The 12772-nt window shown below is 60.4% G+C and overlaps 5 protein-coding genes across 5 annotated transcripts; 3 read left to right on the forward strand and 2 right to left on the reverse strand.

The window, feature by feature from the left end:
• Positions 1 to 659: 659 nt before the first annotated feature.
• GGS23DRAFT_169166 (translation initiation factor eIF4e) lies at positions 660 to 2209 on the forward strand. The gene is made up of 3 exons (XM_051511536.1): positions 660 to 790; positions 879 to 1703; positions 1763 to 2209. The coding sequence occupies exons 1-3, from the start codon at positions 753 to 755 to the stop codon at positions 1956 to 1958; spliced, it is 1059 nt and encodes a 352-aa protein (XP_051375997.1). The 5' UTR covers positions 660 to 752; the 3' UTR covers positions 1959 to 2209.
• Positions 2210 to 2841: 632 nt separating this feature from the next.
• On the forward strand, positions 2842 to 4062 carry GGS23DRAFT_547673 (uncharacterized protein). Its single transcript, XM_051515103.1, has one exon. The coding sequence runs from the start codon at positions 2937 to 2939 to the stop codon at positions 3693 to 3695; it is 759 nt and encodes a 252-aa protein (XP_051375998.1). The 5' UTR covers positions 2842 to 2936; the 3' UTR covers positions 3696 to 4062.
• GGS23DRAFT_592617 (chromatin assembly factor 1 subunit A-domain-containing protein) lies at positions 3783 to 5915 on the reverse strand (the record flags this gene model as incomplete). The annotated part of the gene is made up of 3 exons (XM_051517903.1): positions 3783 to 4255; positions 4356 to 5669; positions 5747 to 5915. 3 exons carry the CDS (start codon positions 5913 to 5915, stop codon positions 3783 to 3785), a joined length of 1956 nt encoding a protein of 651 aa, XP_051375999.1.
• Positions 5916 to 7092: 1177 nt separating this feature from the next.
• On the forward strand, positions 7093 to 8790 carry GGS23DRAFT_169235 (uncharacterized protein). The gene is made up of 2 exons (XM_051511537.1): positions 7093 to 7840; positions 7978 to 8790. Exons 1-2 carry the CDS (start codon positions 7725 to 7727, stop codon positions 8300 to 8302), a joined length of 441 nt encoding a protein of 146 aa, XP_051376000.1. The 5' UTR covers positions 7093 to 7724; the 3' UTR covers positions 8303 to 8790.
• Positions 8791 to 9203: 413 nt separating this feature from the next.
• GGS23DRAFT_169290 (glycoside hydrolase family 3 protein) lies at positions 9204 to 12424 on the reverse strand. The gene is made up of 4 exons (XM_051511539.1): positions 11869 to 12424; positions 11332 to 11760; positions 11191 to 11279; positions 9204 to 11135 (listed from the first exon to the last, which is right to left on the reverse strand). The coding sequence occupies exons 1-4, from the start codon at positions 12125 to 12127 to the stop codon at positions 9231 to 9233; spliced, it is 2682 nt and encodes an 893-aa protein (XP_051376001.1). The 5' UTR covers positions 12128 to 12424; the 3' UTR covers positions 9204 to 9230.
• Positions 12425 to 12772: the final 348 nt, after the last annotated feature.

Below are 12772 nucleotides of genomic sequence, written 5' to 3' on the forward strand. Positions count from 1 at the left end.
CCGCCGAACGAGCTTCATTTTTGGCAGTTTCTGGGCGCTTTGCATCGACCAATTGGCGAAAATGATTTGTACCCGGTACATTTCCGTTGTCACTTGTGCGTGTAGTTCACTCCGTCCTCTCCTCCAGTCCCTCTCGACGCAGGAAAAAATCCCCAATCCCCTCCACCTAACCGTCGCCTCTAAAACAACACCAGCAATAACCTACCTGCTTGCCTCCATATATCCGTACATACATACATGCGTTACCTGCCTACCTACCTCCTGTCTGCCAATTCCTACACATACACCCGCCATTCAGCCCGCCTCTTTCCTACACCACACCACGCCAGCCCGTAAACCTGCCCGTTCGAAATACCCACTACACGATCCTGTGTTAGCCTCTTCCACAGATCGCACCTCTGCTATAATACAACTTGTCCGTTTGTGGCCTGTCCCCATCCCACCTGGTCTGTCCCCTCCTGCCGACCGGACACCTTCACCCGGCCAAACCCGACCAACCTGCTCGATCACCACCGCAAGCCACCCTCGACAGCAGCCCCGGCACCACTGCCGTACCCGTACCTAGAAAGAGTCTACCCCTCCGGTTCAACCCTCTCCTAGTCCTGTCATATCGACAGCGTCGCTCGCTACAAATATCTACGTGATACCGGCCGGCTCCGAGATCGCAGAGACGACGGGTTGCCGGGGACACTTGGGAGCTTGTGCATACTCATCCTGGTCAGAGCGGCCGAGACAAGCCACGGGAACTCAATATGGAGAAGCAGGAATCGATATGGACTCGTCGTAGCAAGTAGGTCTCGTCGTGAAAATTTCCCCCTCTACCTTCCCCTCCCCCCTCCTCCCCTGCCCCTGATCCTAGTCACTTATAGTCCGGCTAGTCTTAGCAGCCTCTCGCTGTCCACGCCCGGCCCGTCCGATAGCTCTCCCTCCACTACCCCGCGAGACTTCTCAAGCCTGGCACGCCGAAATGGCGGTACCTCGTCCGCCACCCGCTCCAACCCCTTCAGCGCAACCACGCCCGGCGGCCTCACGTCTCCGACCAGCGCTGGCGGGTCTAACCAATTCGGCCTCGGGTCCGGAGCGTTCGCATCCTTCGGCTCGGCAAAGACACCAAAGGCTCAAGGCAATCCCTTCGAGCATGCGATGGGTGCCGTCGGCGCCAAGACCCCTTCCTCCGAGAAGACGACCAAGGAGGCCGTGCGATCTACCGCTAGCAGCAAACCCTCGATGGGCTCCATCGCCGAGACGGGGTCCCAGCAGGCCTCGGCGCCGACCACACATCCCCTCCGCGACACCTGGGTCTTTTGGTACCGCCCTCCCATCACCAAGGCCAACGGTTATATCGAATATGACAAGACGTTGCACGCCATGATGGCGGTCAAGACGGTAGAAGAGTTCTGGCTAGCCTACTCGCACCTCAAGCGGCCTTCCTCGCTCCCTACGGTGTCGGATTACCATTTCTTCAAGAAGGGCATCCGTCCGATATGGGAGGATGAGGAGAACAAGCAGGGCGGAAAGTGGGTCCTTCGACTGAAGAAGGGCATCGCCGATCGCTATTACGAGGATCTCCTGCTGGCTTGCGTGGGCGATCAGTTCAGCGACGATACTGACGAAGTTTGCGGCGTCGTGCTGAGCATGCGCAATGGAGAGGACGTATTGAGTATCTGGACCCGTAGCACGGGACAGAAGGTCCTCAAGATTCGGTACGTATTGATCTCCCCCACGCCTTCTCATCTCGGGACCGCGGACTGACGGTACGCAGCGAGACGATGCGTCGCGTGCTCAACTGCCCTGCTGAAACTCGCCTCGAATTCAAGAGCCACGATGCCAGTATGCAGCAGCGCTCAGCCATCGACGAGATGCGCCGCGAAAAGGCAGCTCAGAACCACCACGGAGAGAAACGACCGCACAACAACAACACCAAGACCAGGCAATCGCAAGATGAGCAGCGATTATAGTCGGGCCGTGTCGAGAGAGGCCGACACCGGAGCCGGGCACAGGCGTCGAAATGCGCTCGTGGTGCCATAGACAAGTTTTAAATCAACGTATTATTAAAAGAAATATATGGCTCTTACTAAAGATGAACGAGATATCCCGGTGAGGGTGACATCCCCGACGAGGACCAGGAGTGAAGCGTTTTCCCCCCAGGGTATTCTAATCTATATGTCCGCACAGACTTCTTGCGCAGGAGAAACGAGGGAAAGTTGGGGGGGGGGGGGGGGGCAGGGTTGAGGGGTCGCGCAATTGAAAGCATGCTTTTATGGCTCCTGGACGTTGCTACACTGATGCTTGCTGCTCTGTTTTTTTTTCTTCCCAAAGGGAACTTACCATGTATGTGTATGCTGTACAATACGGAGAGGGCAGCGTCTGCGAAAGCAATTTGCAAGCCCTTTTCACTCATTTCCCGCGTCTCTGCATGCCCGCTTATCGCCCGCGCGATCTGGGAAGCCTCCGAGCCTGGTTCGGTTGGCCGCCGGATCGGGGCGGTGGTGGTCGAGGGCCGAGGCGGGACTGGCGCCAAGGGGGTTTTTTTTTTTTTTTGCGCTCTGTCTTGTTTGGAGTCCGGGACGGACCGGATGGGATGAACGGACTGGCGGACGGATGAATGGACGGGCGGATGGATGGACGGCGTGTCGTCATAATCCCTCCCCTCGAGGTTTCTTAAAAACAAAACCAGAAACGACAGAAAGGAAAACAAAATAAAATAAAAACCCGACACTGCTACAGGGCTGTATCAATATCGTGCGGATGAATGACGACTGGTTCTTGGGGACGGATGTGAGGGCGAGAGGGGAGGAGGGGATAGTGGAGTGGGGGGGGGAGGGGAATAAGGGGATACGGGACAGGCCTAGGGCATACCAGCGGGCCGTCGACGATTCGGCGTAGCCAGCGTCTCTCCCCCTGGCGAACGCGAGCGAGGTTCACGCCGGGCATGGATGGATAGATGTACGAATATTCGTGTAGCCACAGACAAACGAGGAGGACAGGGGGGGCGCGGGCCGTACGTATTATTCTTCGTGTGCTATGTCGCCTGGTATCCATCAGGCGCGTACGGTGTACCTACTAGTACGGTAGGGCAGGTAGGCATGCTCCCGACGACGACGGCGACAGGCCTCCCTACCTACCTCCCTCCCCCGCTCCCTCCTGACCCGGGAGCGCCGGGCCGCAAACTAGACGGACCGAAGTGCGACTTCGGCACGGCAGGGCGCATAGGTACGTCTATCTCTGCCCGGGCCGAGGGGGGCAAGGGGCACGTGCTCTACGCTCTCGTCGCGCCGAGCCGCTTTGCCCCTCCCACCAGGCGTGCGCGAGGATGGGGAAAACGCTCGGGTGTCTACGCTCCGCTGCATGTCACACTACGCTCGGCTCCCGAAGCGCGCGAGGTGCACACGGTGCGCGTGCGCGCGTCTGTCTCTTGGCCTGCCTGCCTGCCTGCCTGCCTAGCCCCCCGTCCGTCCGCCGCACTCCTTGCCCCCCCCTGGCGGCGGACTGCGGTCCCGACTCTATGTGTACAAGTGCGCGCGTCGCCTCGCGCGTCGGCTCTAGTCTTTCTTTCTCTCTGCGCCTCGAGCGCAGGTTCCCCCGGCTGCTGGTCTCCTTCTGCTCTGTCTTCTCCCACTCCTTCTCCCGGGGGCCTTCTCCTCGCCCTTCCTTCTCGCGCCAAAGCGGGCGCGGGTTGTTGCGGCGGTAAGTAGCGGGAGCGGCGGCGGCGCGTCCGCCCCCCCCCCCCCCAGCCGTCGCTCCCTGCCAGTACGTAGGTACGTATTGCGCTCGCGCTCGCGCTACGTCGCGAAGGCGGGCAGCAGCTCCCAGCGCTTGTCCGACTTCCGGGGGGCGCCGGCGGCGGCGACGCGGCGGGCGACGCGGTCGAGCGTGGCCTTGACCTGGGCCTTGGTGCAGGCCGGCGCGAAGCGCTTCGCCAGCATCTCCGCCACCGTGCCCTTGGTGAAGCCGCGGAACTCCTCGCTCACCACCGCCGCCCGGAACGCGTCGAACACCTCCCGCGGCACCACGTCCCGCGCGTCCGCCACCGGCCCCGAGCCCGCCGCCGCGTCGCCCACCAGCAGCCGCGCGTACGCGTCCGCCGGCGAGGCCCCGCCGCCGGGTGGCGCCCCCGGCACGGACTTCGGCACCAGGCCCGCCGTCGGCGCCGCGCAGTTCGCGCTGCCGCCGCTCTTGCCCGCCGCCCGCTTCGGACCCGACGGCCAGTACGATGTAGAGAAGGGGTCGATGCCGACGCTGGGGTCGGCCACGTCTGCATTCTCCCGTTAGTCTAATTAGCCTCTCCCTGCGTAGCGCCGGATCCACGATGCGCTCGGGCCGCGAGAGACGAGGGAGGAGGCCGGGAGACTTACCGATCAGGATCTCGAGGCGGTACTGGTGCATGGCGGCGCAGGGGTTCGCGCCCCGGCCGTCCTCGTAGCAGATGCCGGTGCTGGTGGGCTCCTTGTCGCCGAGGAAGGCGGGGCGGGCGGCGGCGGCGGCGAGGACGTCCTCGGAGTCGTCGAGGAAGTCGTCCATCTCCTCGTCGCCGTCGTGGTCCTCGTCGTCCTCGTCCTCGTCGCCGAGGTCCTCGCCGTCGTCCTCGACCCACTCCGCCTCCGAGTCGTAGTCGTACTCGAGCTGCAGGTGCCGCCCGGCCGGGTCGCGCGCCAGCTTGCGCAGCCGCCCTGGCCCCGCCGCCGCCGCCGCCCCCGTCGCCGTCCCGAAGTACGCCGGCCGCACGTCCTCGTAGAACCGCAGGCACTTCATCCGCACCGCCCTGAGCTGCTCCTGCACCCGGCTCGGGACCGCCGGCGCGGGCCCGTCCCCGTACGCTTGGCTCATGATCTTCCGCACGCTGACCGGCGGCAGGCCGCGCCTCCGGGCCGGCGGCAGACCGAAGGCCTTCGCCGGGTCGAGCGGCTTCGGGTCGAACTCGCCGCGCTCGCCGCGGACGTACTCGTCGAGGGCCTGCGACTTGGCCGCCCTGGTCTCTTCGTCCATCTCGAATGGCGAGCGAGCCATGGTCACGCCGGGCTTGACGAAGAAGGGCTGGAACGCGCGCTCGTACGCCGACTTTTCGGGTTTTGTCGCCGCTTGCGATGCGGCGGAACTCGCATCGGGTTCGCTGGGTTTCGTCGAAGGCCCCGGGGCGGTTTTGGAGGGCGCGGTAGGTGCTCGTTGGATGAAGCTGGCCATGACGCTCTGCTGTTTTTCCTTTTTTCGCTTCGCGGCGAGCTCCTCCTCCTCCTTTTTCCGCCTCTTAGCCTCCTCGGCCGCCTGTTTCTTGGCCTTTTCAGCTGCCTTTTCGGCAGCCTTAGCGGCTCTCTTAGCAGCCTCTTCCTCCCTCTTCTGGCGCTTCTCAGCGGCTTCTTCTTCCTTCTTCTGGCGTTTCTCCGCCGCTTCCTCCTCTTTCTTCTGGCGCTTCTCCGAGCGTTGCTCCTGGGCCGGGGTGGGCTTTCGTTTCGCCGGCTGTAGGGTCTGGTCCACGTGCCCAGGTACTTGAGGGACGGAGGCGCGCAGTTGAGGTAGTTCGGTAGTAATGCCTTTCGGCCCGGGAGAGTTCGACAATGTCTTGTTCGGGGAGTGTGGATCCCGAGCGGGCGGGCTAGACCTAGCATCGGCCAAAGCCGCGGGACTGCCCTCGGGAGCGGAGTTGACCATGATGGTTGGTACTAAGGGCAATTCTATACGATAAGGGTTAGTAACCTGATTTTCCGAGTGAGGCCCAGGAAACGAGGATGGGGTCCGGGAGGCTTCTTACGTAGTTGGGATTTCGTAGGTGGCGGCGGCGGTATGGCGACTGGTTTCTGCTCGCAAAAGTTTTCGGACTGCGTAGATTGGTCCATATCTAGCCGGCCGGGACTGTCGATGAATTCGTCATGCGTTCTCTTCCTCGAGCCGGCATCCGGTTCGTGGATATTCGGGGACATGTCGAATAGAGGCATCGGCACAAGGGATCTAGCACAGAATCGCCTGTACCATTACAGGAGAATGCGTCGATAGATGTAGGGGCGTTGCCAATTAGGGGGGGGGGATCGGATGGGATAGGGCGGCGCTCGCTCACAGGCGTCGAGGGGTTACGGGTGAGGGAGGCAGGTTCACGATGACGACGAGGGCCGAGGGGCGAAGGCGAATCGAGAGGGTTGGATTAGATCTAGGGTGAAAGGGGCTATAGAGGGTGTACGCTGGACGAAGGGCGGCCTACGTTCAGTTCAGCGACTGGAAAGATCTCGAGTTGCACCCCCACTGGCGAAAGGGTCAGTTGGTAGGATGAATTGGTCTGGCCAGGATTTGTGGGTGGAGCCCAACACGCGTTTGGACGCGCCAACCACGGGCCATCCGGTCGCGTCGGCCTCGATGGCCAAATTAATTTACCAGATCAGAATTAGCGCGTTGTTCACGTGACGGAAGTGTCGGACTAGAGGTACCTATTCCCAAAATGCCACGTGACCTCTTCTGTCTATCTGCACTTAAGTACTTGTGTATCCATGCCAATTAAGGTTAGGTTAGGGTAGGTACCTAAGGCAGGTATACTAGGTACCCGGGTACCTGCTCACCTTCGATCCCATCCACAGGCCGACCCTTCTTTCCCATTATTCGAGCATCCCCTCATACAAGGCGCGGCAGGTACGATTGTAAGAGGAAACACCTAGGTACCTACCTATTTACGTAGGTAGAGGTGTAAAAAGAGACCCGTATAGATGTACCTTACAGCGGGAACAATAGACGGGTTGCTGGACCCGCACATGTACTAGGTACCTACAAGTGCGTGGCGCTGACAAGGTCGCCCCTGCGCAGGAAGGGATAGAATTCTGCCGGCCTCTGCCACACCGCCCTCACACCGCCCTGCAAAATGCATATAAATACCTGGCTTCCCTCCCATCTTCTCAACTTTTCTCTTCTTCTTTTCTTCTTCATACTTACCTTGTCCGAAGAGTCCTTGCTCAAGAATAAGGGCTCTTAAAGGGGGAGACCTGCATTGCACAGCGCGGCGTCGACCCTTTTCTATTATCCTTCGTGGATCGTAGTGGGCGCAATTTTTGTTCTCTTCAAAAACCTCATTTTCATTGTAGTCGACGCTTGAAGCATCGCTATGAAGAAGATGAACGTAGTCTAGCTCGGTAATATCTTGTGGGAACCAGCATCCCGAAGCAAATATGAATTGCCTGCAAAGACCGGCTTGAGGTATATTGTTATGAACGCATGGCGTGTGGTTCCGCGAAATTTGTGGCTGTCCCCAACATGTGCGTAGACATACAGCGAAGCAGCGAGAGGCAACTATTTCCAGCCAGGCTTTGCTGCTCCCGAGGCCCGAGGGTTGCGTTCTAAAATATTCACTACCCTCGCCTTGTACTGGTGCTCTCAGGCCTCTATCACAACGTAGCCAATCTCGTTGCAGTCTATCCTCGATCCATCATAACTTCTATCTATTGAAGCCTTATCATTTCTCTCACTATCTTGCCATCGCTCCCTAGAGGGATATTGCAGCTCGTCGACGTGTGGCCTGGGACTTCAAGTCAAGAATTGCCCGCCTTTTCTTTCACACAAAACTCTGCCACATCCCGCACACAAGTTCTACCGGACCGTTGCCATCCGCCAATCTTTCGCACTGTGAACTATTTTTTGTCCCAACCCCAATTGACCGACCGACAATCCAGCAGCAGAGCCAGTCACACACACACGACACAGCTGGCCAGCTCGCTCGCCCGTATCGGCACTGGCCCACGCCTGCACAGAAAATGCGGCCTCTCATTCTCGCTTCCCTCCCGAGGGCCTGCGGCTGCGGCGGCTCTATCGGCGGCAATGCTGCTGTGCTAGCCGCAACGCCCCTCAGCCTGCGATGGGCTACGAGAAGGTGAGGAGGAGGAGGAGACGGAAGAGACGGCAGCACACCCACTTCGCCCTCACAACCCCCCTCCCGCCAGCACCACCATCGCTACCAAGCCCCCTCCCTCTTCCCACGCCGCTAGCTAACCGCCTCTTCCTGTGCAGGACCTTCACGACGCTGCCCGGCCTGCGGCCGACGGTCCTCGCCCGCTCGCCCGTATTCCGCTCCTCGACCACGAGCCGCGTCGCCCTGGTCCCCGGAGGCGGCGGCGCGGCGCCCGACGTGGTTCCCAAGACGGCGATCACGGCGCACCCGGCGCTGGCGGGGGCGGCGTCGCAGGTGCGGTGCGGGCCGCGGGCGACGCTGGAGCGGTCGAGCCGGCTCGTGCGCAAGCGCCGCCACGGCTTCCTCAGCCGCCTGCGCACCCGCAACGGCCGCAAGATGCTGCAGCGCCGCAAGGACAAGAAGCGCACCATGCTCTCGAACTGAGCGACGGGGAGCGAACTACAGACACGCGGGCGCGGAGACGAGAGAGACCGAGAGTGCGGTGCGCCGACGCCGACGCTGACGCCTAGACTTCCCTATCTAGGTATATACCTATCCACTCGCCCAGACGGACCGGACGGCGGTGGGAGAGCGCGACGCAGTGCGAGGCGGCTGCTGCTACTGCTGCGCGCGCCTTCGTCGGAGCGTAGAGTGCGATCGATATACACCTACCCACGACTCCTCTCGGTCGGTCGACCCTTGCACGGAGAATAAAGGGAGGAGGAGGAGGGTTGTACTATAGGCGCCAGGCATGGCAGTTATACTGAGGGAAAATAAATCACCCAAATAAAGAGACAAAAACACCCCGAGACAATAAGACTGCTCAGGCTCGCAGGTGCGGAAGTGGGAATGGCTGTGTTCTGGGTGGCATCTATGGCACCGACACGTCCTCTCCTCTCCTCTCGCAACTATATCTGAGACGTTGTCTATCGCCGTCTACTTCCGACCTCGTCGGGGGAAACCCATGCCCCTCATCATCTCGCTACGAAAGCGGGTGACAGAAAAACGGGGGCCCGAGTACGAGCTGCCACCTGCTCGCGGAGACGTGCATAGCCTACGATAAATGCTGCCGGAAGCATATGTGCGCGGTATTATATTCGTGACAAGGAGTAGATATAAACATAAGCGTCCCCGACTCGGGACTATCCGATTCATATATATCCACAAGGCAAAGAGCCACAGCCGTTGCGCCCGCGGCGAAGAACAGTCCCACAGGGGCGGCTTTCTCTTTCGCCTGCCCTCCCCTCCTGCGTCCCGCCTTAACCCAGATGTCCCATACCCATCACTCCTTGCTCCGAATCCGCCCACCCAAAAATAACGAAGCAAGTCGAGGAGAGGGGAAAAGCCTTCTTTAATCACCCCTCACCTTGGTTCAGACGGGGGGCTCGAGACCCTCCTCGCACGTCAGCGTGTCTGTGTAGCACGCGACCCGGAGGTTATCGCTCGCGTCGCCGACCCAGATCGCGTAGCGGCCGCGCGGGTTCGGCACGATCCAGTTCTGGCGCACCACGTCCCACACGCTGACGTCGCGCCGCGTGAGGCTGAGCCGTAGCTGCGCGCTCTCGCCGCCGCCGAGCGCCTTGCCCGTCTTCGCGAAGTCCCGCAGTTGCACCGGCGGCGTGTCCCACGCGATCCCAGCCGGGAACTGGACGTACGCCTGCGCGACCGCCTTGCCCGCCGGTGCCTTGCCCGTGTTAGTGTTCGTCACCGTCACCGTCACCTCGTACGCCGCGTCCCATAGCGCCGGGTTGCCGCCGTTGGTGCCGCCCGCGACGGGCACCTCGGTCCGCTGCTCGGGAGAGTAACCCTCTGGATACGGGTACTTCTCACGGCCCTCAACACCAATCGTGTACGCCTTGTCGGCGTCGCCCTTATCGAGCCACGGATACAGATACCGCCAGATACGGTCGAGGCCAGACTCCGGATAGTATGCCTCAGTGGCGTCCGGCAAACTGACGTCGAGCCCGGCGATGGGCGACGCTAGCTTGGGCGGCCGCGCGGGCGGTTCTTCCGACAGTGGCGCGTTCGGGACACGCTTGATCGTCGCATTGGAGAACGTGAACGATGCGTAGCTTAGCCCGTGGCCGAAGGCGAACCGCGGCTTGATGCCGTGCTTGTTGAGGTACCGGTAGTCGATATATATGCCCTCCGAGTACGTGTCCTGCGTCTGGCTCAAGGGCGTCGCCACGAGGCCGACGCTATCGGGGAAGTCCTTCTCGGAGACGGGAATGGTGTACGGAAGGTGTCCGCTCGGCGACGCCTCACCGAACAGGAGTTCTGTTAGCGAGTCACCGGCTTCCTGCCCTGGAAGATGCGCGACGAGCACGGCCTTGACCGAGGGCAGATCAATCCAGGGCTCCACAACAATAGGGCCAACCGTGTGGACGACGACGACAACGTTGCTGTACTTCGCAGCTGCCTTCTGCACAAGCTCGTCGCCGTTGTACCAGGCCACGAGCCCGCTAGCGTCGCGGTCGCCGTGGTTACCCTCCACTGTGTACGTGTTCTCGCCCCCGTCGGAGCTGATGAAAACGATGGCGGTGTCGCCACCACCTGGCGTCTGGACACTGGGGAAGCTATTCGTCGCGTAGTAGGTCACGTTAGCCGCCTTGCGCCTCAGGGAGCTGATGGGGTCATCCAAGTATGGGTAGTTTGCCGAACCCGAACCCCATCCCATCCCTAGGAGGCCTCGGTTGCAGCTCTTATCCACACACGAGTTGATGCCTCTGGGATCCGCCTGCGCGTCGGTGCCGAAGACGAACAGTGGCGTCGAGGTCGATAGAGGAAGGAAACCCCCGTCGTTCTTGAGCAACGTGATCGCCTCTTGGGCTACTTGTTTGGCCACCACCTTATGGTCCCCCTGCACGTTAACGTATTCATTAACCACACCAGACGGAGAGAACAGGGCACCCGGATATAGGGGCCCTTCTCGATCGGCCGTATTGGTCGAGAAGTTAGGAGGAGGGAAATCTTTGTCCTGGCCGAATTGATACCACGTCGCGACGATACGCGTGGCCATATCATTGAGGCGATCAACGGGTACGGAGCCGTTTAGGACCGATCGCGTGAGCTCATACATCCAATGGGAGTGCCCAGTCAGAGGAATGGCGTTTCCAATCGTGTCTCCAGGCATGGACATATCGAGACCGGCTAGAGCAGCAGCAACGCCCGAGATCTGGGAGAGCCAGTCGGTCATCACGAAGCCTTGGAAGCCTAGTTCGTCTTTCAAGAGGCCGTTGAGAAGGTAACTATTCTGAGAAGCGGCAGAGCCATTTACCTAAGAAGACGGATGGTTAACGAGGGCAGCATAGAGGTTTGGTCAGGAAGCGTACATCGTTATATGCTGACATGATTGAGCCCGCGCCAGCCCTAACGCCTTCTGCGAATGGCCAGAGGTACACTTCATGCATTGTTCGGTCGTCTGCTGTTCGATTAGCCCCGTATATCACCGACTTGTTCACTGGAAGACATGCCGATATTTGCGCTGTACGCTCGTTGAAATGGGTTGTACATGCGGTAAAGCTCTTGCTCGTTTCCGATCAGGTGCTTAAGCGTCGCAATAACTCCTTGCTCCTGGACGCCCTTGATCGTCTCCGCTCCGGCTATTGCCTGGAGCACCGGGTCCGATCCGAAGCCTTCCCAGTTACGACCCCCTCTCGGTTTCCTCCCCAAGGCACCGACGCTCGGTCCCAAGTAGAAGTTGGCTCCCTTGCCCCTGAATTCCTCGCCGAGGGCAACACCTCTCTGGTATATAAGCTCCTTGTTAAAGGTCGCACCAGTGGTAATCCCGGCGGGGAACGCGGTGTTATTGTCGGTCGAGCGAATACCAAGGGGTCCATCCTGTAGGCAGAGCTGCGGGAACCCTAATCGGGGTACGCTGCCGGTGTTGCCAACACAGCGCCCTTTCGGCCACAGCCATATTAGTATCGAGACTCCCCTCAGCCTGACGTCAACATACCCTAAGGCTACATTAGCGAGAAACAGTGCGCGGGAATGGGCTTGCAGTAGACCTACCATGAAAAGACCGGTACCAGCAGTGATGTTCACCTTCTCGGCTACGGTCATCTGCGATACCAGCTTGGTCGCCTTGCTATAGCTCTCAGCCCAGTCGTCGGCCCACCCGCCGTAGGGGGATGGATAATACGGGGGGGCAACAAAGCCATCGGGAATAGGGTCTCGAGGTATCACGGCGGCTGATGCTGTACTCGCCAGGAGGGCGAGCGAGAGACCGCGGAGTCCAGAGGGACACCCCATGGCGAAAACCACCATCGTTATCGCTCGGGGACGAGTGGGGGCAGCTAGACAGGTGGGTAGCTAGGTGGCTTGAAATACCAATCTACTAACACCCGGGAGGGCGCGCGCGAACTCATATAGGCACGCGAGCTGTGTATGGGCAGCTTGGACCGCGATCGACCCGGACGCCCATGATTGGCAACCATATCTTGGAGAAATACACAGCCATCAGGATGACCCCTGGGCCGGGGGGGTCTGAGAGAGGAACCTTGACGCTGGTGACCGCTACAGCCTCTGCCCGCCTGGTCGCCCAGGACATTCCGTCTGCACGAGGTATCCAGTTCGGATTCGATCCGAGCACAAGGAGGACCATCACCACTACACCGACCCAGGTACTCGAGCGGTACGAATGCGAGCACATGGTGTGTGCTATCGGGATACCCGCGGCGTGAAGAATTAGCACGAGCAGATTGGCTGAAGGGGGAGATATTCATGTGCCTGCCAATGCGCTCGCCCGGCCTCGAAGTACGGATCGACACCCCCATACGGGATCAGCCAAGTTCGTCAATGGTACCTACCTACATGAACCGGAATCCGGCACGACCTCGGCCCACGAACTTCGCAGAGGGCTAGGACTGGTTTACTGAGGGTATCCTTGAGGGGGGCTGAGATGTATACTCG

The sequence above is a fragment of the Durotheca rogersii genome (genome assembly GCF_024521655.1).
Source record: "Durotheca rogersii strain YMJ 92031201 chromosome Unknown GGS23scaffold_2, whole genome shotgun sequence".
In the NCBI taxonomy this organism is placed as follows: domain Eukaryota; kingdom Fungi; phylum Ascomycota; class Sordariomycetes; order Xylariales; family Xylariaceae; genus Durotheca; species Durotheca rogersii.

Excerpts from the sequence above, each read along its gene's own strand:
- GGS23DRAFT_547673 (XM_051515103.1), top strand. The coding sequence starts at position 2,937 with ATGGATAGATGTACGAATATTCGTGTAGCCACAGACAAACGAGGAGGA.
- GGS23DRAFT_169166 (XM_051511536.1), top strand. The coding sequence starts at position 753 with ATGGAGAAGCAGGAATCGATATGGACTCGTCGTAGCAA. Across the intron at positions 791-878 it reads ATATGGACTCGTCGTAGCAA|TCTTAGCAGCCTCTCGCTGT; the intron begins GTAGGTCTCGTC and ends TAGTCCGGCTAG. Across the intron at positions 1,704-1,762 it reads CAGAAGGTCCTCAAGATTCG|CGAGACGATGCGTCGCGTGC; the intron begins GTACGTATTGAT and ends GACGGTACGCAG.
- GGS23DRAFT_169290 (XM_051511539.1), bottom strand. The coding sequence starts at position 12,127 with ATGGTGGTTTTCGCCATGGGGTGTCCCTCTGGACTCCGCGGTCTCTCG. Across the intron at positions 11,761-11,868 it reads TACCGGTCTTTTCATGGTAG|GGCGCTGTGTTGGCAACACC; the intron begins GTCTACTGCAAG and ends TGTGGCCGAAAG. Across the intron at positions 11,136-11,190 it reads TCATGTCAGCATATAACGAT|GTAAATGGCTCTGCCGCTTC; the intron begins GTACGCTTCCTG and ends CCGTCTTCTTAG.
- GGS23DRAFT_169235 (XM_051511537.1), top strand. The coding sequence starts at position 7,725 with ATGCGGCCTCTCATTCTCGCTTCCCTCCCGAGGGCCTGCGGCTGCGGC. Across the intron at positions 7,841-7,977 it reads CTGCGATGGGCTACGAGAAG|GACCTTCACGACGCTGCCCG; the intron begins GTGAGGAGGAGG and ends CTTCCTGTGCAG.